We start from the raw sequence: 25634 nt of genomic DNA on the forward strand, positions 1-25634 counted from the left end.
ATCGTACTGGTGTATTTAAATTATAAACTACTAATAAATATTGCATACAAACAGCAATTTTTAGTGAAAAATATCACATCTTTATTACACACGGACAATATATTAAATTTATGCATTTGATATGTACTATCCTGCATAAATTAGTTTATATGAACACATATTTTGAGTAAATAGCATTAGCTTAACGTTATTATTTATTAAAATAAATTGTTTTTTCATCAATAGTGATCACATTATTACTTATTAAGAGTTACATTACAACTTTCGAAACTATCACAAACTTTAATTAAACTTTGACTTACTATATATGGAAACAAATTATTTAAATTATAAGTTTATTTATATATGAATTTTGTAATATTGGATGTTAACAGCAAAAATTTTAAAAGAAGTTTTAAATATTCGTTAGTCCGTTAAGAAAACATGGCACTTGATATATTTGCTATTTAAAAGTTTGAAATTCAGATAATTTTTTATATATATGATATGTGTACTGTTTAAGTAAACTACTTCTGTAAAATGTGCAATTGTTAGAAACAACTATTCAGTTGAAAATTTTCAAGACATGATTTTTGGCATAGGTACATGGAAGTACTTACAAAAATATATGTATTCACTAAAATATGTAAAAATCAGAATCCTTTAACTTTACGGAAGTAGTACTAAACTTCACTTTGTTCAAATTTAGCAAATTATATATTCTGGATAAAGTGTAAAAAACATTATTACTAGGTCTCACATAACCAATCGCAAGGTAGTTTCGGCATTTTATTTGCTGGCCACGGAAGGTAGCCTGCTGTTTTGAAAATCCAATAATCGTAAGATACTTTAGCTATCAGGCTTATTAATAGTACAACTTCTGTAGCGATAATATAATAAATATAGTCTGTCCAGTCACCGGGATAGACACACATTTTCGAAGGTTCCAAATCGACGACTTTTTCTTTTACATTTTCACACAACACTTCATCTGAATCTAATATCCGTGTTTGTAGCCACACCTAAGTTGAAGGTTAAAATATTAAATATCAAGAAGGGTGAAGTTATACATATATTTAAATTTTAAATAATATATACACACCTTTAGATACTTAGCTGTATTACAATCACAATGTAACTCGTTTCCTCCAAGTTTTACTAATCGCGAGCTGATAAAGCTCTTATCGTGAGTGTTAGGGCTTAAAATATATGTAGGAAGCTAAACAATTTAAATATCCTGTATAATTTAGGAATATTTATATTTACTATTCACAAAAATTCCTTTGACTTTACTTACAGATTTGATTTTATTGTATCGCAAACTAAGGAAAGCGTAGTTGTCCAAAAATTTGGAACCTTCTAATTTATTTATAGATGATATATTATTATAGTCGGCATAAAATTCCCTTATATCTTCGTAACATGGATTAGTACTGAGATCGTCCAATGCAGTAATCTGTAGTAACCAATGATAATAATTAAGAATATATAAACGTAAAAGATGTTTTTACTTTATGTACATAGAGTGAAAAATGATCAAAGACTGTAAATAATAACCGTATAAATTAAAGTACTTAAGATTATTGCTGCAATATTACTTAAATAATTTAAACAAATACAGAATATTTACATACGTTATTGTATGATACATTCAGCGCTATAGTATTGCGAGGTAACTTTTCTGGTAATTCGGTAATTTGAATTCCACTACAATCTACATTCACCGCTAAAGTCGGTGGTTTACCTTCAACAATATCCAATCTTCCGAAGTTGCATTGACACTGCCATGTATCTCCTTTAGGACATTCTGTTTGCAACTGTGAATCCATAAAATAATTTTTAAATATTAAAGATGAAATTAAAATTTTTACTAAACTACTACTTATACTGTGTAATATTGTATTCTAAAAGTAAGATTTTAAGCAATTACCAAGCTAAGGTATCGAACTTGTTTCAGGGGTACTTGTTCTGTGGTGTTAAACCAATGCCAAGTCTTGCTTGCTGAACATACAGTTTCATTTTCGCGATTAAAATTAATTTGCTTTTCTCCTGTTTTATTAATATATTGGTAAATATCATGACACCATAGTGTATTTGTTCCTAAACATAAAGCACTATATTACACTCTTGAAAAAATCTATAAAATTGGTATTCAAAAGCAGCTTGGCTCTTACCTGAAATATCAAGCCAAAATTCACGACCATTCATTGTATTTAAGGCTGGTAAATGTGTGAGATTGTTATAAGATAAATCCAAAGTAGTAAGTTGAGCTAATCGTGTAAGAGAATTGTTTTCTACTTCAATAAGAGCATTGTTTGAAAGATTTAAGCATACTGTTGGTGTCATCATTCGAAATTGCCCTTTTATTTTATTAATTTTTCCATCCGTAACTGCAAGTGATTTTAGTCTTCTCCATCGAATTTCACTAACATTAAATACATCCAATGTTGCATTTCTTATATGTATATAAGATATGTTTGATGGAAATCCTGTGGTATTCAAAACATTCTTAGAAAATCTTTTAAGCTGTTTTGCTAAAATTTGGTAGATATATTGTATTTGTAGGTATCAAGTAACAATGGTTGTTATAAAAACTACATTATTTCATGAAATGTCAATGTAATAGTATAATTTTATAGTAACCTGTACAGGAAAGTTCAGATTCAAAGTTTCCAATATCCAAATTGCAACAGAGCACTGCATTGCCCTCAGGATTATTGTGGGCAAGAATGATCTTTTTGCATGAACATCCAGTTACCTTAACATCAGGACATTCGCTAGATTGTTGATAAAAGCATTGCTGTAACAGACCACCGGACATTCCTGTAATTGAAGTTGAAGAAGTTTGTTGATCTTCCTCTGTCCTTGCGCTTGCTACTCCAGCGTATAAGCACATCATTATGGCAAACCACTGCATCTGTTAATTCAATTGATTTTTTAAGAAACAAAACCTTCTGATAAATAAAAACCAAGAGCACTAAAGATTTGACGACTTTAAACTTTATTAACATTTTAGCACACAAATATATTGTAATATTTTTGGACCACTCACTTGGACACACATGATATTGTGAAAGTGAAAAAAGATATAAAATCCTCTATTAAATCTAAATCTTAATGTTGTTAAAATTAATAATTAAACTGTTTTAGTCATATATCTAGTAATATTGCTTTAAAGAGAAACGTTAAGTAAATAATGAAGTAAAATAAAAATTAATATACTCCACAATGTTTTGATCCTTATCTTGTATCATAAACGGCCGAATATTATTGAATTGGTAAAATGGAAAGAAAATCTTCATTAAGCAATCAGGTAAAAATTGATAAACTAAGCCTAACATAATGGTAATATGTATATTTTTTGTTTCCTTATGGTTCTCTACTGATTTTAGTTTCTTACTATACAAAAGACAATCGTAATTAAGATACTAAATAAACATAAAATTTCGAGAATTTAACGCAACTTTTTTTCGAATATATCATAATATGATATTTATATTATGATCATGATTTATATTTTTTTATTTTATCACGAATGTAAATTGGGCTGTACGTAATAAATTAAATTGTCACCTTTTAAATCGTTAAAACAAGTGTTTAACATTTCGTGTTCTATACATCCCTGTAAGAAAGTAAGTTCTTTTCATAAATAAAGTATTTGCATCTTGCGCATTTCTAATTTATATATTTCTACATAGAGAAATAAAAATACAATAATAAAAATTATGAATGCGGATTAAAATTATTCGTTTTTATGTGTAATACAAAGTTGTCCATTAAGGAAACAAAAACACACTATAAATGCTACAGTAGTCAACTGAATGCGTGAAAGTGATCGCTTTTTTCGATTGATTTATAGTTAAAGATACATTAAATATGCATCTTGAATGAAGTCACAAATACTTTATCATATACGAGAATTCAATTATCATAGTATAAGACGTATCACTGTGATAATAAAATATTTACATATTCACTTGATATATCATCATTGAACGGCATAGAATTCATTTGCTATTGCAATATATTTCTTTTTGTTCCGAAAATTATAAGAATAATTTTCACAAGGAATAATATTGGATCACTGACAGTGTATCGATGTGTCTCGATAAGAAATGAAATTTAATATCTGATTAATACTAATTGAAACATTTCTAGGAGGTGAAAGACATAGGGCTCATATGTAAATTAATAACATCTGCAAAACTTTGGAAATATTTCCTTTTTTATTCAAATTACCTTCATCTCGCACTGTTTTACGAGAAAACCGGTAAACAAAATCCCTCTACATCGTGAAGAAGTTTTCGAGTTGGATTGCTTTCAATTCAAAGCAGAACGATGTTACGCGTACAAGTAGTAGAGATAACTCACGGATAAAAACGATCACAATTAACAAGAAGCAGAATTTTGTTACTGGGGAGGAAAAACACACATTGCGCATTCACAGTAAGAATGTGGATAAATTAATTCGTTTAGCAGTCTCTGACACTTTGGGTCATACGGGTCGCGACCTATTAATGAATCAAAATTGGTTAGCTAGTGGCAGAACGCGTCGTTTATTACACTCGGTTGCCCCGTATAAATGATAAATCACTCCATCAGCGGAATCAATCTTACGCTTTTTTCCTACTCTTTTCTTTTATGTTTTATTTCCTTTATGTGTTCATCATATTTGTCACGTTGCATTAACTGTTTTAATAATAAAAAAATGTTACAAGAATATTCATAATTTAACATTAAATATGAAAAAGTATATTTAATCAAAAACATATCTAATAATCCCCTTCTAGAAAAAAAGTTAAATACTTCAATTGTTTGTAACACTTGCTAGCATTGCCAATGACGTGTAATAAAGTGAGGCAATTAATGGTATCATGTATAGTCCTTTAATATCATTAGTGAGTATAACATCTATTACTTGTGAACAATCGAATTAGAAGTAGGTATGTATGTATACAAACAAGGTTAGTTTAGATTCATTCTTGATTTAACATAAATAATTCAATAAATTTTTGCCATACCACAATCATAATGCTGTTTTAACAAACTTTTATACTTAAACTGAGTAATTTCATTAAAGAAAATTTTATATACAGATTCAAAGGAATATCAATTTTTACAATCGAAAATTATCAATTTAGTTAGACATGATTTTAATTATAAGCATTTGCAGACGTATTATTAATATTTATTAATGGTTATTCACGCTATTATAAAACAACGAATGAACGAATAAAAGGTACCTATGTTGTACTTATGAGTAAAGGTATATGTTCATAATATTACGCATGTACAATTAATGTCTACCCTCCAATTTGGATATACTTTTTCATACTCTCTTGATTCTCCTTTATTAGAAAGTTAATATTGCGCATGGATATACGTATGTGTATATATTCGTATATACATACGATACAAAGTATTATGGTATCAGAAAATACATTAAAAACAAACTGATTTGAGAAATAAAAATAGAGCATAAAAACTAATTACAAAGAAATGCGATTGAAATTCAACATATGTAATTCCTCTATACCAATGGAATAAAAATGTTCAATAATCATTGATAGCAAATCGGTCGATGACATTTATCCCCTGCTATAGTAAATACTGAATTCCAACATGGAAATAGCTAATTAATGAATTAGAAAACATTTGAATAGTATTGCAAATTCATCTATTTCTATTACGCAATGTCAACAAGCAATTAACCTTGTTAGATGGAATGTAATTTATATAATTAATTTTAAATGAGCGTTATAATTAATTACTTATTATTGTATTAAAAATATGGTATATCTAATTATATGTTCGTAAACATGTTTTATCTAAAACATTGGTTGAAATATTACCATTGCATAGTATTGTCTTCAAATACTAATCTACGAGAGATAGAATTGTGGTGTTAATTTCTATGCACTTTCCTTTCTTTCAAATATCATGTTTTATAAGACTGTTATTTCGTTTATTTTGCATTAAAAAATAATATAATGATAAAATCCGATGAGTTAACAATAATTAATATATCTTTTTACTCGAATATTAAAAATGAATATTAAAGTTTTAAAGCAAATTAATTACTTCTTCTTAATTTGATTTTAACATAACATATTGAAACATGAAAGCCAGTATACTTTGGTTTTTGTACATTTTTACATTTTACATCTCGTAAGTAATATATGACAGGTAAAAACAACCACAGATGACAAGAATTACTCGTGGTTAAATAAGTAATTATTAAGCACAGAACTTTATCCGTGATTAAAAGTTAAAACTAGAAATCCCTATTTCATGATGTGACAAATTAAAATGACACAAATTCGATAATTTTTTAAGGGATTAGTTACAAAGAATCTTCCGTGCGAGTTAACCTTCTTTATATAAAATGATCTTTGTATATAATATACACATTGCTGTTTGTCAGTGTTTTAAGATGGCGGACTTAAACGAGAAGTTGCTAGTAGAACTCCTTAAAAAGCCTGGTAATAATGCGTGCGCGGATTGTGGGGCAAAGAGTGAGTGGGTTTTCTAAGAAGCATCTATCACATTATTGTACAGCGATGTAAAAGACATTGAAAAGAATTTACTTCATTATGTTGTCAACTTTTGTATTCAATGATTGAATTTCAAACTTTGTTTTCGTAGTAGTATCGTTTACACGTAACTACAAAACTATTTAACTGTATCTCTAATGTTGTGAAGAAGGAAATTTAAACCGTTATTTTTATTTAATTTTACTTTGCTGCGATTGTTTGAAGAAATTGCTTTATACAGCATTGTTGTTTTGAAGTAATGTTTTTTTTAAGTCAGCAAACATTTTACACAATTGGAAACTTTTAATGCGATAATATATTTTTATATGAATTAATTATTGAATTATACAATTTTTCATACGTTTTAAAGTATTTAAAAATGTGATGAAAGAATTTTAAAGTGAATTTTAAAATTACATTCAGAATGTTTTCTATGTAAATAAGAATAAAAGTATGAGTAACAGTTCATTTTACAACTGTATGTAGTAATAAAGAGTTTTCACACACATAGGTTGTGTTTCTTGTTATGTTTATTTACCTCTCTTGCTGTATATCTTTCTAAGATATTTCATATAATGTGCAATTTTTTTTTTTCAAACGTATGTCCAGCTTCTTTTTGCTACCTAACAATCAACACATTGTATGTTCTCATTTATTGACATCAAATGTATAATCATAAACATGTTCTATGCTGTACAAATTGGACAAATGACAACAACATCTGAAAGTTAGAAAGTAAAAAAATTAAATTCCAGATCCAGAATGGGCTTCTTATAACATAGGAATATTTGTGTGCACAAGATGCGCAGGTATACATAGATCGATGGGTGCACATATATCTAAGGTTAAACATTTAAAACTGGACAGGTGGGAGGATTCTCAAGTAAATAGGATTAGAGAAGTTGGTAATATTGCAGCTAGACTTCATTATGAAGAACGTGTACCTCCTTGTTACCGCAGACCAAGCCCAGATGCACCACAGTAGGTTGTCGTATGTATATTTCAAATATTGAATAAGAAAAAAGTGTATCTTAAAGGTCACATTTTTTAATCAACAGAGTATTGGTAGAACAATGGATAAGAGCTAAATATGAAAGGGAGGAATTTTGTCATCCAGAGAGGCAAAATCATTACGTTTCTGGGTTTATGGAAGGATTTTTAATGAAACGTGGCAAAGAAGATTCACGTTATCATCCTCGAAAATTTGTTCTTTGTGAGGCAGAAGATACTCTCAAGTATCATGTTAAAGAAAATAAGGTGTGTAAATATCAAACATTACATGTATATGTATGGGATTACTATCCCATATGTACTATCTATGGTTTTATCGATCTTTCTTATATATTTCAAGGAACCTAAAGCAGTTCTTAGAATATCAGAATTAAATGTAGCTTTTGCTCCACCCAAAACTGGTAATCAAAACAGCCTACAAATATCATTCATGAAGGATGGTACAACAAGACATATCTATGTATACCATGAAGATCCAGAAGTAATAACAAATTGGTATTTGGCAATACGATGCGCTAAACTACATCGCCTGCAGGTTGCATATCCAGGGGCAACTGAGGCTGAATTACTTTCGCAGCTTACCAGGGACTTTCCTCGTGAAGGGTTTTTATGGAAAACTGGACCTAGGCATACAGATGCCTATAAAAAGAGATGGTTCACATTAGATGGACGAAAACTGATGTATCACGATGATCCTATGGTGTGCACATTTATTTAATAGATACTTATATTTTTGGAGTAATAGAAAATATTTATTAAATCAATCAATTTTATATGAATTTAAAGGATGCACATCCGAAAGGTGAAATCTTCTTAGGTCATAGTTCCGACGGTTTTGCAGTGAAAACAGGAGTACCCCCAGGTGCAAGAGATCAGGGGTTTTCATTTACTCTTGAAACACCAGATCGGTTCTATCTTCTTTCTGCTCAAAGTGATGATGATAGAACACAGTGGATGAATGTAATTCAAAAAGTGATAGACAAGCCACTTACTCCACAGGACGCAACTGGTGTGTATTGTAGAAATAAGTAGAAATAAAAAAAAAAATTGAATGCTTTCTAATACTGTTGCGTATAATTTAAAACTTGTAGTGGCAGCACGTCTTATAAGGAAACGCACAGCTAGTGGAACAATGAATATATTTTCTTCTACAAGGTAGGGCTGGATCCCTCTTAGGTGCTTTTCCTAATTGTTAAAAGTAAATATTAGATGAACCAATTGAGCTGTTCTGTTAAGGGACTGTTGAGGAAGTAGCGATAACGTTTTGTAACCGCACAATATCATCGATCGAGTCGAATATACATACATACATATTTATTCGTAAAAAAACACGTTATATATTATACGTATATAGGTATAACGTTAAAAGAGTATCTTTTAAATGTAAATATCTTTTATAAGGAAATTTTCAATGTTCACATATGAATATTGCTAATCAATTTAGAAAGGTTAATATGATCAAATAGTAAATTCAAATGAGCTCTATATATTGAATTAAATGGTTCTTTCTGATGACGTAATATGAAATTAACATAAACGTAACATAAGGTTGATATGTTCTTCGACGATATTTTTATTATAGAATGCTTTTTGCTTACTGTCGAATCAAGCTGACAGTATCATGTTTTGAATCATGAACAATTTTTACTTAATGATATTACCCACATAATATTTATTCGCCGATTAATGAAAATTTACAAAATTCTTCGGAACATGTAGCATTCGTTTTGAAACATTAAAGTTAACATTGTGTAATGCCTGGAAGAATGTAATAAAACTAGAACACTGTGAATGAATGTTTGAATATTTGGATACCGTTTTGGTATATTGAATATTATTTCGCAGTATTCTTCTGTTTTGTGATGGTTATATTGTTGATTTGTTTAGATTTCCAGAATAAACAGAAAATCATGAATAAAAATGAAATTCTGTGTAGAAGTAATAAACTTCTATGGCCTATTAACTGCACTTCTTTATATGATTGCAGTAAGATGAAAGTAAACTGAGTCAGTCAGATTCTATATACATGATGGTACATATTATATTGCTACGAATACATGTGTTATACAATTAATCTGTTATAATTTTTATATGGACAATATTTATGCTAGATACATGAAATGCTTATAAACTTTCATTGCCTCAAACTTTCTTATAAAACTTACATACATATTTGTATAATCATTAAATTCTTTTGTAATGTAAGAGACTAAAAAGACTGTGTTGAATGAAGAGACTTCATGTATATTCGCGTTCATAAACATGCAAATTGGGAAAAATAAAAATATTTTAACTGTTTCAAAGATAAAAAGTAATATTTTCAATAGCTACAATTATACCATTGAAAATACGTTTCAAGAACAGTAATAAATCTCATATCTGTCTAGCATTAAGTTTTTTGCACAATTGTAAATTTAGCGTACATGTACATATACGATTCATTTACATGTTTACCGACTTTATTGAATCTCTTAAATTAATTAATTAAATTCTAGATTGTACAAATTATATCTTCTTCATAGAATACTATTAATTACACTGCAAGGTAGTTTTTGATTTCCGCTCCGTTAAAGTTATACATTGCAGCACAATATGTTCGTTGAATTACTCGTTATAACGCGATATATTTAATTGTAATTGTTCATATTTTCGAATATAATATCGCGTGTATTACAATAGACGTATAAAGAGAAATGTATATTTTCAAGATATATTTCTTGCACATATGTGTTTAATATTTTTTAAGATAATTTATCGATTTCGAAAATTCTTTAGCGGAATATAAAAAAGATTTAAAAAAGTATCAAGTTTCTGTATTCTGAATATTGCAAATCCGTTTTCTTCATTAACACTTTTTCATTGACATTGTTCCTTTGTTAAACATATTTTCGTTTCGTTTCGTATCGTTCGATTTTCTTGCTGATAATTGTTTATTTAGGTACGATATGTCCTCTGTTACACTGCATTACTGAACAACTTTCGTATGCCGAAGCAAACATATCAACGAAAGAAATCAGTACTTTATCTGATTGTTATCACTACATTCAGATATAGGTGTACTTTTTAAATAGCAGAGAATATTCACCCAACAAAAGGCCGCTATACTAACGAAAGAAACTCGCAATGCTGGTGGTACCAGTAGAAAATTCAAAAATTGGACTGGCAACCAGTACATACATGAAGTCTAGAAGCAAAAAATTTGTTTATGTATGAACCTCTTGAACATTAAAGATAACACAATTGTAATTACCTTGAACGTTTGAAAAAATTTTGCTTTACATTCATCAAACACATTTGGTTTACTCTCCATCAGACTCATACCTGAAACGTTAATGAAAATAATACTGAATTATAATGCTATCTAAGGACAGAGGGCTAAATACATGTACATGTAAATAAAAATGGAATACAAACTGATGAAGAACACTGTAATCAGTGGTGGTGTAAGAACAAATTGGTCGACCAAAAGCTTTGCGAGAACAGTCTTCATAGTTTTACCTTTGTAAAATTCATCCAACCATTTATACCTGATAAGAACAGACATTACTATACCCCCTAATGGTAACATTAGTCATCCTTAATTACCAACATTAGCATTAACAAAGAAACAAGCGAGTTTTGTATAAATATAGAAATGGCGAAGCAGAATAAGCTCACCGAAGGTGATAAGTCGAGAAAAGGCCAAAGGTACCGACGAATGCAATCGTGTGATCGTCATCCAGTGGACAAGTAGTTTATTTGAAGTTGGTATCTATAATGGCAGGTGTCTACGAGAGACCCCAAGTATCAAAATCGAACAATGACTAGTTATTTGTTAACCATAATTTTTGTTTCTCTTTAATATAAACATATGTACATACATACATACGCGATGTGATGCTATTGAAAAATTCGAGGAATTTGAATAGGGCGCACGAACCAGAATATAATACAGACTTCTGCCGCTAGAAAGAGTCAACAGGACCCGTTGTGAATCCATATGCGCGAATAGTTAGCATGCTGACAAACACTTCAAGGGTAAATGACCGTCTGTCGACGATGATGAACATTCTGAACAACCGTCGGCAAGAGCATAACGTAGATTGTAGACAAACTCGTAAAACCAACTCATCTCTGAGGTTATAACTGGAGATGTATCATAGGTTTACGGTTATGATCCTAAGACGTCGTTACGGTTAAAGTCGCCAAATTCTGGAAAAATTGTAGCAATGTAAAGTTCTTGTTGATCGTTTTTTTTTCTTTTTTTTTTTTACGTTTAAGGTATTGTTCAGAAACGACTTTTACCGTGAACACTTGTGAAAAGGTAAAGGAAAAACATTTGACGTAAACGTCCAGATAATTGGAAAACCAACCACTAGCTTTTCCATCAGGACAATGCATCAACTCAGTCATCGCTTGTAGTTGTTCCCCTCTCCCATCAGCCCCGTAAATATTGCCCCCTTCAACATCTACCTGTTCCTCAAGATGAAGTTCTGACTGAAAGATCGAAAGAACACAATTCAAAAGATCCATGACACACTCGCTCTTGAGGATTTCCAGAGGGATGCATAGAATCATAGAAAAATCATTGAGATCGCTGTATACATGCCCACAGGGAATTCGAAGAAGAAGCCGGTGGAAACTAGAAGTTGAGGTACATCCCTTTTGTATTTTAAACAAATTCCCCGAATTTTTTCACGCGTACGCGTGTGTGTGCGCGCGCACGCGCCCGCGTAAGTTGCATTAATGCTTTAATATCACATGTTCCTTTAATTTTTAATATCATTATTATCATTTTAAAGATAAATATGTTCGAATCGATTAAGAAAAACAATCATTTGATGATATTTTTATGTAATTACTTGACACGATAATTAGAATTATTGTTGGATTTGATTCATTGCAAAAATAATTACACGTACATATACATAGGTGCGTGCGCATAGTACATAAGGGTGCCTTATCATGTAAAAGCATAATGTGATAAGTAATCAGTGATAAAAAGCGTCGAAAAATAATATAAAGCGTTGTATAAAAAGATAGAATGACAACACACAGTACCATCCATGTAACAACGGTCCTGCAATGAAACAGCCGTAGATAGCATATCGCTTAAGTTGAGCCCAATTGTAACCTTCGAATTGTCTTGAACTATCCTCATCCAATAAACCCAATTTTTCGTTCAATTTTTTTCTCCAAACAAATAGCGACCTCTCCTCGATCTCAAGTCCGGTGGAGACTTCAGTGTCCGCCGACACTGGCGATAACGAAAACTATAATCGAACAGATTGACCGATTACAAAACACTAATGATTAGAATTCTATGTATGTATGTATATCTTTCCTTTTTTCAAAAGAAATTCACTTTTACACGTTTATCTCTCCTGTAAGAATGTCTCCTCTACATACAATTTGCTTCTTAAACATAATTTTTTTGCTTATGTAACACGAATTATCGGATGGCAGAAAGATCATAAACATAATAAAGACATAAAGCGCAATAAGCTTGTATTTATATTTTTGGAAAGGATTTCAATAAATAGAACATATTTTCCATGTTTTATCACATAAATTGTTTCTGTATACATATTGATCGTGTATCAAAAAAAGTAATTACCTTGAATAATCTGCTATATGTTTGTTGTGCAAATTCAGCACCAGTGTAAAAAGTACCATATATTACTGAATTAAACAGTAGCGGTCGTTTCTGCGCAGAACTTCTCAATTTCTGTAGTATCCTAGACACAGACATGATTCTTTACGACTTGCAGCTCGTCCAATTCGTTCGTTTTGTCCTTCGTTTTATTATCTGTAAATTAAGGCGTTGTGTTACAGATAGTGCGAGGAAACAACTTTTGATGAAAAAATCAGAAAGTTTGTATGATTGAAAAGTACATAATGAAAGTGTGAAAATGTAAGAAAGTCGAATAGATTTGATTTGAAAATCGAAAAAGGGAACAGATATTTACAGCAATATGTATTACGAAAGTTTTTCTCGCGTATTTACTTACCATACTGTTATAACAGTGTAACGAAATTGACCACCATTAATCATTGGGATATTCGTTTGATCTCTGTATTTAGAAAATATAAACTAACGATAATTCATTGGTTAAACTATTATTTAGATTCTACATTACTTAAATACGAATGCAATTAAATATACTCGAAGCCATAAAACAACACGGTGGTGGCCAAAACAGTACATTTTAATCGGTAATGCAAATAGAAAACCTTCCCTTAATTTTTATAAATATTAAAGAAACACAATGTCGAAATCGAATAATTTTTTTTATAGTGTTTTAAAAATTCGTACAAAATTCAAACAATATTTTTTCAACTCTTATCGTTCTTTATCACCAATTTCGGATCAGAAATTGAATAACTCTTCTAAATAGTATGTATTCATTATGATTTTCGAGCAATAATGATTATATACATATACGCGATATAAGTTAATTGTACGATGTGTTATATTTTACTTATCTTCTACAAAATTCGCACACCACACACATTTGAATTTCTGTTATCGAAAATTGTTGTGTAATTTGGATGATTTAAAAATGCGCGCCACCGAATCTCTTGTCTTAACTAATCCAGCAGTTTTCTGTCTTTTTACCTTTAGAAAATTTTTTACTAATGTCTCAATAAAAAAAATACAAGTAATTCATTTTAAAAATACTTTTCTTAACATCACTTTTTCATTAGAGTTTCGAAACAATGATTTTTACGTTACACTGTATGAGAAAAGAATAGTAACCTAAGTACGTATATATAATATTAAATACTCACCTATGTCTTTGATTGTATCAAATATATTACCAAGTACCTTTTCGATTAATTATTGAATAAAATAGAACTTCACGTTTGAAACAGTGCTTTGTTGAATATGCGCACACACGCGGTGCACGTGTAATCGGCTCAAACCACTTAGAAATAATCAAAACCAATCACGTCTCAGTTGTGTCAATTGTAAGCAACTATGAAGTAGAGGATTATTTGATATCACAACATGATATACACTATGGTAGTTGTAAACGTTTAAACGTTCATAGAATTTCATAGTTGAATAATTCATGATACAAGAAAATTATAACCAAACATGTGAAAAATAATGGTTTGTTGATTATTGATTTTATTACACATTTTTACAATTTATAGGTGATAAGGTTATTCTTTATTGTAAATTTCATAACTAATTGCACTCATAATTTCAAAACATAACCAGTTCTTCCAATCTTGAGTTACCACTTTTTCAAAAGTGTATTCTTGAAAAATTTGACTACTTTGTACCTAATTTACAGTATAGACATTATTTACTGATCATAATATTCTGTTGAATAAATAATTTAAGAAAAAAGTTTACCTCATGAAATCCTAGTTTTTCAAACATCTTTATGCTCTTTTCATTGTCGAATTTAATCTTCGCTGTATATTTAGTTACGTTTAGTATATCAGTTCCTAATTTAGAAAAGATACTTTTCATAAGAATAGAGAAGAGATTTGAGTGAAAACAAAAAGAAATAAAAGCATAGATTGCATACCATAAAGTAGCATTATAATTGTAGACTCCCAACCTCTCTTCTTTCCTCTATAAGCAACTTCTGCTATCATAATTTCAATTTCTGCGCTACTTGGCTGATCTGATTCGTTAAAAAATAAATTTGTATCTCCGATCATAGCTTCTAAAATTCATGGATATCATTGCATGGTAAAAAATATAATATAAAATGTAAAGTAATATTTTATATACCTATCTCATCTCCAGTTTTAGTAAAAACAGATTTTTCCAAAATGATAAAAGTACATTCTAAAACAAATAAGAATACGTCGTCCATGGAATTGCATGTTTAAAAAAAAATTACTCACTGTCTTGATCCTGATGCCATTGTTTTTGCATTTCAAACTCTTTTTCTAATGTTAGAGTCTCTGAGCCAGTGAAATATTGCAGTTCTGCTGATTTCATCCATTCGTGATATCTAAAAATAAAACAATATAAAATTAAAAACGAATTTATTAATACGCTATAACAATTTTCTAATTATTTTTTAAACAAACACGAGAAATTATTTAAAAATGGCGGATATTTTTGTTAGAACAGAAAACGATGTCGATAATCGATAAAAGATGAACGGTACCAGCCTTTTAACGTGTTTCTCTTTATAAGGTACTAAAATTACGTTTCTTCCAATAATTTTGGTATATTCGTTACACCTCATGATCTCAAATGAATTAACATGAATATTATGAAGAAAATTATCCGAGTGCAAACTCTAAAACCAAGGAGGTTAAATTTGTCTTCCTGCCATATTGGATGCAGGGCTTGCAACGAGATGATCTAGTATTCCGAAAAAGTAAACTCATTTTCTTCATCTTCTTATTATTTGTAATTTATCGAGAAATAACTGTTGAATCGCAAAGCAATTAATAGAAGATGGCTTACAATTTTCCGGGTGTACCAGCGGCCGCTATGCCACCAATGGGTACGCTTGAAAATCATAACCGTATACTTTACATCAATTTCCGATATTCTTTGTGTTTATCCAAATCATCCTCCACTATTGCATTAAAAGTTATGTTTATTTTATCGTAATTACGTAAACATCTTTACTTTAAAGTATTATATACCCTCAGGTATGGGACCGATGGGAGCCCTTGCTCCCATCGCAGGACCTCAAAGCTTTATGGAGTTAACAGGCCAAGGATTTCCTCCTCTACCTCCACCAATACCAATGCCTGGGATGAATGATTCTCCTTTAGAATTCAGTACGAATAAGAATCAACCACCAGTGGTTAGAGAGACTTCTGAAGATAGCAGTGATAAAAGAAGTGAAAAGAATGAAATTCGACGTGAAAGAGAAAATAGAGATAACAGAGATAATCGAGATAACAGAAGGTTTTCTCCGTTTATTTTTATATAGAAATAATTACAAAATTATGTTAATGTTTTTAATATCTATATTTGTTACGTTGTTTCTTCTTGTTTGAGACAGATCTAGAAGTGACCGAAGCGACAGAAGAGAGAGAGATAGAGAAAGAAGGGAAGAACGAAATGAAAGGGATAGAAGAGAAGAACGAAGGCCAGATGATCGAAACAATATGAATTCTACCAACAACAATAGTAGTCACAATAATAATTCAAACGGTAATGAAATTCCATCATCGTCAAATACTGGAAGCACTTCGAATCTGGGAGCACAAATGGAACAAGCAACAGGAGTTTGGGGAATGAGTGTAGGATATCCAGTGATGGGAATGGCTCCGATGGGACCAATGGGACCAATGATGAGTGAAATGACACTAGGTCCACATATGGGACATACTCATAGTTATGGAGCTATGAGCATGGGAATGATGTCACATGATGGTAGTATGATAAGTGCACAAATATTAGGACCGGAACAAATAATGAACGATGCTGCCCAAATTATGAGTGGTGCCTTACCTCCTCCACCAACAACACCACAAGGTACCAAAGAAATTATACATTGTAAAAGTTGTACGCTGTTCCCACCGAATCCGAATGCTCCACCTCCAACAACTAGAGAAAGACCTCCAGGATGCAGAACAATTTTTGTCGGAGGTATTTCCTATCCGTGTTTCACTCACATATTAGACGAAAGCTCAGAATTAATAGAAAATAATCTTGGTGAATTCTTGTAAATTTTATTTAGGTTTGCCGGAAAATATCACAGAAACGATAATTCAAGAAATATTCGAACGATGTGGAGAGATAACCACTTTACGACTCTCTAAGAAAAATTTTTGCCACATACGTTTTGTACTCGAGAGTAGCGTTGACGCAGCTATTTATTTGTCTGGATACAGAGTAAGAATAGGATCCAGTGGTGATTCTGCAAACACTGGCAGGCTCCATGTGGATTTTGCTCAGGTTTGTAACTGCAGCAGACAAGTAATTTATCATTAAGTATACGATGAATTTATACATTTATTTATCTGTACTACGTTAAAAACTAAAGGCTAGAGACGACCAATATGAATGGGAGTGTAGGCAGCGTCAATTACAAAGGGAACAACGCCATAGAGAACGAGTTGAGAAGGAAAGGCAAAGGGCGCCGTCCAGTCCTCCGCCAGTAGTACATTACACTGATCACGAAGCATCGAATATCTGCGAGAAGATTAAACAAGACGATACATTTATGAAAGCGGTACAAGTGAGTAATGATTATCGCAATTATATTTGTTCTGTAAAATATTTAAGCGTTGTGTTCAATGTTTCTGCAGATTAAAACTTTTGAATTCCAGAAAACACGTTCTGTCCCGTTACAAAACAAGCGCATTAAATCGTTCCAGGTTGTCGTGACATGGCTCGAGCGTGGAGACTGTACCAAACGCAACGCTAACACTTTTTACTCGATGATTCAGTCAACAAATTCTCACGTTCGAAGGTTACTCACGGAAAAAGTTGCATACGAAGAGGAGCTTCAGAAGGCAAAGGAGCTAATGAAAGGCAGAATGCAGGGGCTCTTGATACAATGTACGTTTATATACTCCATATTTATCCATCTATCTATCTATCTATCTATCTATCTATCTATCTATCTATCTATCTATCTATCTATCTATCTATCTATCTATCTATCCATATATATTTTCTTCAAAAAGATAGCTCTGTACCACTGTACATTTTTATGTACACAAGAGCAAATCTACATACATATTGCTTTGTCTGGTAAGTTTTTCTGCCATAAAGTAAGGATTCTATAATTCTTTGGGTATTCAATATACGAAAAGTGCCAAAATGCGATTGCGTCAGAATTTCACGCGTCTTGTTTAGTAATAACAAAAGTGTGCGTACTCTCTTTTGTTGTACATCTGACAAATTCTTAGCTACTGCATAATGGCTTAGTTACTAAGCTACAACATAAAATCTAATAAATACGGGATTTATCTTTATACAGCAATTGCAAAGGTACGTCACTTTTGATATATTAAAGGTTCTAATATTTATCAGAGAAAGATAAACACACGAAATCAAGTGAAACTTTATTAACATCGAAACTTTAACATCGTCGATCGTTTTGTATCGAATTTTGGTCGTTAAAAAAATTTCATCCTCGTTGAGTTTCAACATCAGGTGTATTGTAAGAAATTTATTATATAACGAGTGTATTGTGGTCGATGCACGATCGAGACAAGTCAGTAGAAGGATCAAAGACAGTAGGAGAAAATAAGGTGGGTGAAGAAATCCTGTCTTCTGACTCTAGGCTCTAATCATTGAACGAAAGAGCACAAATACTACAAAACTTCATTTTATAGAAATATAGTGTACCTAAGAATTGCATGCTTGCAATGCTAAGGATTAAGGGTGATGGGCTAAATATTTGTTGCGAAGATGACATTACGCTATGATTCTTGTTAACCATTTTGCATTTGGTTCATTGATTTAACTCGTGCGATCATTTTATTTCTACAAACATAGCCACGTGTAGTGTAATAGTGTATCGTGTTTAGTCGTGTAAATGTCAAATCGGTGGAATCGTAGCGTAAGATCATTGTCTTAACGTCGGAAGCCTCTACATGTTGTAAGTTGTTAGGAGAATAGTGCACATTTTCCAAGGAAAATAAGCACTAATCGTGATCGTACGTTGAAAAGACTGATTGGCAGCCGAATTGCAAGAACCTCGAAAAGGATCCTCGATCGATGGTGAAAGCAGTTTTTGATAATATTATACTCGGATAAGTAATTTTATGACACGATTGCTTAGCTGAACACAGGAAATATTTCTATACAGTCACATAAAGAGAGAGAAAGGGGGAGAGATAGAGAGAGAGAGAGTGAGAGAGAGAAAGGGGGGGGGGGAGGGGAGAGATTAGGTATATCAGGATAACTTTGAAATATATAATATGATGTATGTACGTGTGAAGGAAACGTTCGAATCTGAATGATATAGAAACGTTGTCGGATATATACACAACATCTGTGATACTGTGGGAAGAATATTGGAAAGAATGTGTTAAAAAGTATATATGTGTATATAGATGATTATAACGAGAGTAACGTGTTAGATCAAAACGAATGTAGAGTTTAAAGCAGGGTATACAACAGAAGATTTGTTGTGTTTTTGTATGCAACATGCGACCATGTCATCAACAGTCAGTCAGATTGAACGCGTCTTTACTGCGGCCAGCCACAAGAAGGTCTGGGATCACTTCACAAAGGCTCAACGGAAGAACATCGAAATGTGGAAGAAACAATCCTCGGTATGTATTTGCATTCCCATGTCAGTAGCCCGTGTCCAGTACGTTACACTTTTTTTTTGATAATTAGACAACGGTAATTCATCGATAAAATCTAACGAGTCACAAACCGCTTCTTTATGCGATTGCACGTTGTTCATCCATATGCCCCACGCACACGCGTTTTGCAAAGAGTTATTTTCAAAAGGAAGGTAAGTAGAGATCAAAGGACACGAACGACTTCGATACCTACGTCCTCGTCAGGCGTGTGCTCTCTCCGTACGAGATCTGTACCCGGTACATTTAAACTTTTTGGAAATATTGGAACGTGAAAGGTAAAGAGATAAATGGTTTCGTTCATTCGAAATAAACGGGTACCATTCACTGGATCTTATAAACAGGTAACAACCGAAACAACATCAATTTCTAAGCTAAAATATGATTTTCACTTTTATTAAGCGGATTTCTTCTTACCTTACTCCAAGAACGAGAATATGAGAACGGGAGCGTAAAAACACTTGGCATAAACTTATTCATTTTTGTATTTTAAGGATAGGTATGTTTGATCGAGACACATACATGTATAGACAAAGGCGCTACAACGTTATAACATGCCTTATTATATTATTTATTTAGTTATTTACTTATTTATCTGTCTATCTATCTATTTATCTATCTATCTATCTACCTGTCTACCTATTACCTATCTACCTATTTATCTACCTATTTATCTACCTACCTACCTACCTACCTACTTACCTACCTACCTACCTACCTATCTATCTATTTACCTGTCTACCTATCTACCTATCTATCTATCTATCTATCTATCTATCTATCTATCTATCTATCTATCTATCTATCTGTCTACCTATTACCTACCTACCTACCTATCTACCTATTTACCTGTCTACCTGTATACCTATCTATCTATCTATCTATCTATCTATCTATCTATCTATCTATCTATCTATCTATCTATCTATCTATCTATCTATCTATCTATCTATCTATCTATCTATCTATCTATCTATCCATCTATCTATCTATCCATCTATCTATCCATCTATCTATCTATCTATCCATCTATCTATCTATCTATCTATCTATCTATCTATCTATCTATCTATCTATCTATCTATCTATCTATCTATCTATCTATCTATCTATTTAAATGCTTCTCTATTCCATTAGATCTTCAGGTAAGCACATGATTTCTGGGAAACTTAATTTTCTCTGTGAAAAATTCATTATTGTTATCCGTTTTAAAGACCATCTTACACGCATAATATTTTTAACTTTGACCTTTGCATTATAAAAATGCATTTTTGGTTTTAATACGTCACATCTCAAGAGATTAGGTCAAATGTTGCAAAAATTCTATAAACTTCTTGGCCATATCAGTATTAAAAAAAAGAGAGACAAATGTGTATTTATATATAATATATATATCCAAAAAAAAAATATATAGCATGTTTTTTGATGTTGCCTTCATTGATAAACTCGAATGAGAAAGAACTGAATGATGCTTTTTCATTGCTATAGGAAATTAAAGCGGTACAACTTGAAGAATCTTTAATGGAAGGTGAAGGAGAGATGGAAGTTTCCGATTCGGAGGAGGAACCACAACGCAAAAAACTGCGCAATCAATCGGATGCACACGAAGATTTGGAAAGATTGCAAGCGTTGAAGGAAGAGAACGATAGCCTTCGGTGTCAGTTGGAGGCGTATAAGAACGAGGTATCCGATAATCTTCACCGCTGATCAAAAACTAGGTGTTCAACGTAATGTCAAAGAATTGTTATAAAAATGAGGAATTTACATTTCTTGTAGGTAGATTTATTAAAATCGGAGACAAAAAGTGAAATTGATGCGAAGGATAAGCAAATGAAGATGTTGCAACAAACTTTGAAAGGCATGCAAGAACAGTTGATGCAGTCGAGGAAACAGCAAGCCCAAGATGACCAGAAAATTAAGGATTTGACTGTAAAGCTAAATGCCACGAAGAAGGAGGAACCGCGGGAAAGCGAAATAATAACGTTAGATAAGGATGATGATATCAACGAAGAACCTCGAACTCCAAAACAATTAGTTTTAACTTCTAGTCTCGTCCAGATTACTCAAAAGGATGCCAAGCTGATAGGTAAATTTGAAGGGTCAATTTCAGTGAATTTTCAACTACTTGAAATATTACTTCAAATTTAATAGATTTATCTTTCTATAATTCTAGGACTAATAGCGACATTTTTACATATTCATCCGTTCGGTGCAAGCGTAGATTATTTGTGGTCCTATTTACAAAAAATGGAACCAGGTATAAAGCCAAATGAAGTAGAAGCTCTGATGCAACGGTTTCCTCAAGTCTTTAAACAGGATTTATTCGGTATCGGAGCAAACATGGAAAGGCGTTGGCAATTTTCAGGTTTTAACGTTTATCGTAGTCATTGATTGGTGTGTAATCATTAAATTTGAAAGAAAAGTTAACAGGAAATCTGTTCAACGATTTTATAATATCATCATGTCATGGTGTGTCTCATGTTACATAGATTTTTATTGTGATACTTATAATTCTTGTAGCAAATCTTTACTTCGTAATGCCGTAATCGAGCAGAACACTTGTAAATAAAATTGATCAATTTCAAAGACTTTAAAAAAAGGTGGTGTATTTTTGTTTAAAAGCTTAAAAAGAAAAATATTGCTTAATAAGAATTAATTAAACTTATTACAAAGAAATAAATGAAAATTAATTTATCATTAATTAACAGTAAAGCTGAAATAAATCTTTTATCCCAAGTGAAGTTTTAATTTAACGAAGTGACGAAATGTTGTAGAAATATTTTATTATTAACAAACCAAAGCTTTACATAATATTTTTTTGTGTATTTTCTACGATCCATCCAAATAAGCTAAAATGTAGTTGATTCTTTACTAAATTATTTTACTTCTTGTGTAGAGTAGTATATATATTCATATGTTTTAATTTGTAGTACACAAATTATGAGTAATTCCTTTTTTCCATTTTATTTCCGACCTATCAATCTTCAATTTATTTAAAGACAAATTGTTTAATCTCTAACTGTTTTGCTGATAGTGACTTTTTATTAGGAAGAAGTAACAATGTGGTTTTGTACAGTGATTTTAATTGATAAGATGCGTATGAGCGATATTTACGTACGTTTATATAGGATCTAAAATGTTTTTTTAAGAAATTACAAAGTGATTTATTGATATCAAATGAATATGTAAAAATATTATTATTTTAACGATACGTTTTACACCATGATCGCTTAATTTTCGTACGATGAAATAATATTTACAATTACGTCCACATTATATACTCAATGTAACTTTAATTATAAATCTGATAGAAAAAAGGATGATCAATTTATCAGATTCAGTTGATTACTGTAGTTATATATTTATAGTGCGTTTTTGTTTCTTTGCGATCACTATACATATAGTGCATTTTAGTTTGTAGAAGAAGGCATTTTAATATTAATAGAATACTTTGTCCGAGGAAATATTTTACTATTTATTATGATCGCAAACATTTGAAAGTTAATCATTGTTTGTAATTTCTGTGCATATCATGTTATTCTTACCTTCTTAATTGAATAACGCTCTGTTTATACGAGAATGTGCAAATAAGGTTAAGTTAGGTTATGTAACCTAGTCAAACTTTACTTTGATCGTTTTGTACAGTTACTATGATGTATATGTAACACTGCAGCACGTTTATATCAGTTTGTAACTGCATTAAACTCATATTGAAATTGAAATTAAAATTATGAGTTTTATGAATTATTATGATATTCTTGGTTGTACCAAGGAATCAACATATGAAGATATAAAACGTGCATATCGTACATTAGTTTTAAAATTTCATCCAGATAAAAATACATCAGAATTTGATAATACAAAGTTTCAGTATGTCTTAGAAGCCTGGCATATTCTACGTGATCCTACATTGAGAGCAGAATACGATGGTATTCAGGAGCAAGAAGTGTTAGATTCTGAGAGCATTCTGATATATGCCAAAATATCTGCTAATGAGCTGAAAGTGATGGATAACGATAAAAATATATTGAACTATCAATGCAGATGTGGAGGGTTCTATTCTATCCCAAGGGAATACATTCAGAAAAAAAATCAATCGATACATGTTCCTTGTTTGGAATGTACTCTTCTTATTATTGTGGAAACATAACAATTTTCCCATAAGGTCGCAAGATATGTTTAAGATGCAAGATAAAAAACACAAGACTTAAAATGCAGCAACATTTTCTATTTCTTATAAAAAATGATACAACAGATAACACATCATTACAAATATAAACTATTGAGCAATATACAAATAAAAACACGATCCTTAGAATATCCTAGGTTCAATAATAAAAATTGCATTTACACGAATCGTGTTTTATATTGGCAATAGAAATTGCTAGATTTATTGTCGATCAGAATTAAGTGTTTGTATAGCACATGTAATTTCTGTAGACACAGTTTATAGAAAAAAATTAATTTGCTATAAAAATCTATAATACCTTTGGACAAAGTTGTAACTTATTTATATTTATTCTTGTATGATAACTGATTTTATGTTGTTCAGTTGATTCGTGCATATTGCACATGGATAAATTTGCAACTCTTATTATTGCACCATGGCAAAACCAGACTTGTTACTAATGTCAAAATCAATACATTTTATTTAAATATCGACAAGCCAATTAAATTACTATCACGAATATTCGATTAACCCTAGTTGTCCAATCAATTGGCAAATAATAAATAACGAATGATTTTTGAACGTGTTACGCATGGGAAATATTTCGACGAGTATTTGTTAATTGAAAAATATGGAGATGTAAATGTTTATGTACAATTACATTTATATAATCATTATTCACAATTATGTTTTTGTGACAATTGTGGAAATAATAAAAGAACCTATATTGTAACACAATATAGACAAATTGCAAGTACTTTTATATAACATGATTTTACACAAACACTTTATGTAGTAGTTTCCTTTTTTAATATGTCAAATAACAGAACAAAATGCAAAATATAGAGTATTATTTCGTACCTTTGAAAATCCCTCTTTTATGTTTTGTAATCTTCAATTTTTTTTATTGTATGTACACATTAAATGCATGAACATATTAAATCTTTTGCACGCGCGTATGCGGGGGAGGGGGAGAAAGAGAGAGGAGAGATTACTAGATGACTAAATGATTATAATAAACGCATAATTGCGTGCGTTATAAATTAGCAGTTACAAGAAATACAATTAATTGAATTCTTTTTTATGTTTTCATAGCACGAATTTCGTTGTTTCCTTCGCGTAACACGTTCGTTTATATTCTGATTAACGAGCAACAAAAGAAAGTGGTCCAAGTTCCAATGCAATGTAATATAATATTAGAATCGATAAACTACTAGAAATCGCTATGGTTCTCCAATATATATTTTTAACCCAAAAGATTAGTTGTGAGTTGCAATCGTGTGATTCTGTATGAACATCTATGCATGAACAGTTTAGATGACAATAAAAGTGATACGAATGTAAAAAAAAAATGAATAGAAAGCAGCGTTCATTTCATTAAAAAATTATTAAATATTGATTATATTATCCAATAAATTATGCACAATTCCCATAATAATTAATTTAATCAACATTAATGAAAAATTTAAATAAGCCATACGAAGTACAGCAAAGAACTTATTTTACAATGAATATTTTTACCAAACTGGTCACTTTTTTGTTTCATTTTTAAATCTAAATTTACTATTCATTCGAATTTTTATTCTCTCTCTCTCTCTCTCTCTCTCTCTCTCTGTCTCTCTCACGCGCACTCGCCCGCCCGCACGCACGCACGCACGCACGCACCCATTCGTTCATTCATTCATTCATTCATTCATCCGTTTCCT

General features: G+C 31.1%; 5 protein-coding genes across 6 annotated transcripts; 3 read left to right on the plus strand and 2 right to left on the minus strand.

Annotated features, from left to right (window-relative positions):
* Nucleotides 1–728: 728 nt before the first annotated feature.
* On the minus strand, nucleotides 729–4293 carry LOC108575838 (protein halfway). The gene is made up of 8 exons (XM_017938746.1): nucleotides 4219–4293; nucleotides 2623–2896; nucleotides 2154–2468; nucleotides 1910–2079; nucleotides 1614–1796; nucleotides 1277–1435; nucleotides 1082–1198; nucleotides 729–1001 (listed from the first exon to the last, which is right to left on the minus strand). The coding sequence occupies exons 1-8, from the start codon at nucleotides 4222–4224 to the stop codon at nucleotides 729–731; spliced, it is 1497 nt and encodes a 498-aa protein (XP_017794235.1). The 5' UTR covers nucleotides 4225–4293.
* Nucleotides 4294–6388: 2095 nt separating this feature from the next.
* LOC108575857 (arf-GAP with dual PH domain-containing protein 1-like) lies at nucleotides 6389–8715 on the plus strand. Its single transcript, XM_017938771.1, has 6 exons — nucleotides 6389–6494; nucleotides 7268–7493; nucleotides 7571–7769; nucleotides 7864–8223; nucleotides 8310–8532; nucleotides 8615–8715. Exons 1-6 carry the CDS (start codon nucleotides 6413–6415, stop codon nucleotides 8680–8682), a joined length of 1158 nt encoding a protein of 385 aa, XP_017794260.1. The 5' UTR covers nucleotides 6389–6412; the 3' UTR covers nucleotides 8683–8715.
* A 1672-nt stretch (nucleotides 8716–10387) lies between these two features.
* Nucleotides 10388–15858, minus strand: LOC108575795. The gene is made up of 10 exons (XM_017938690.1): nucleotides 15645–15858; nucleotides 15372–15481; nucleotides 15256–15312; nucleotides 15047–15187; nucleotides 14869–14963; nucleotides 13070–13209; nucleotides 12564–12695; nucleotides 10938–11050; nucleotides 10774–10844; nucleotides 10388–10707 (listed from the first exon to the last, which is right to left on the minus strand). Exons 1-10 carry the CDS (start codon nucleotides 15719–15721, stop codon nucleotides 10537–10539), a joined length of 1107 nt encoding a protein of 368 aa, XP_017794179.1. The 5' UTR covers nucleotides 15722–15858; the 3' UTR covers nucleotides 10388–10536.
* A 9-nt stretch (nucleotides 15859–15867) lies between these two features.
* Nucleotides 15868–22151, plus strand: LOC108575793 (ecto-NOX disulfide-thiol exchanger 2). 2 transcript variants are annotated; one of them, XM_017938688.1, is made up of 10 exons: nucleotides 15868–15985; nucleotides 16137–16398; nucleotides 16496–17085; nucleotides 17177–17394; nucleotides 17483–17677; nucleotides 17769–18000; nucleotides 19621–19727; nucleotides 21249–21443; nucleotides 21537–21846; nucleotides 21934–22151. In XM_017938688.1, exons 1-10 carry the CDS (start codon nucleotides 15937–15939, stop codon nucleotides 22149–22151), a joined length of 2376 nt encoding a protein of 791 aa, XP_017794177.1. In that variant the 5' UTR covers nucleotides 15868–15936. The 2 variants fall into 2 exon arrangements, with proteins under 2 accessions (XP_017794177.1, XP_017794178.1); XM_017938689.1 differs by having other exon boundaries at nucleotides 17817–18000.
* A 1339-nt stretch (nucleotides 22152–23490) lies between these two features.
* On the plus strand, nucleotides 23491–24014 carry LOC108575870 (diphthamide biosynthesis protein 4-like). Its single transcript, XM_017938782.1, has one exon. It carries the CDS (start codon nucleotides 23491–23493, stop codon nucleotides 23908–23910), a length of 420 nt encoding a protein of 139 aa, XP_017794271.1. The 3' UTR covers nucleotides 23911–24014.
* The last annotated feature ends 1620 nt before the right edge of the window (nucleotides 24015–25634 follow it).

The sequence above is a fragment of the Habropoda laboriosa genome, unplaced genomic scaffold (genome assembly GCF_001263275.1).
Source record: "Habropoda laboriosa isolate 0110345459 unplaced genomic scaffold, ASM126327v1 scaffold243, whole genome shotgun sequence".
In the NCBI taxonomy this organism is placed as follows: domain Eukaryota; kingdom Metazoa; phylum Arthropoda; class Insecta; order Hymenoptera; family Apidae; genus Habropoda; species Habropoda laboriosa.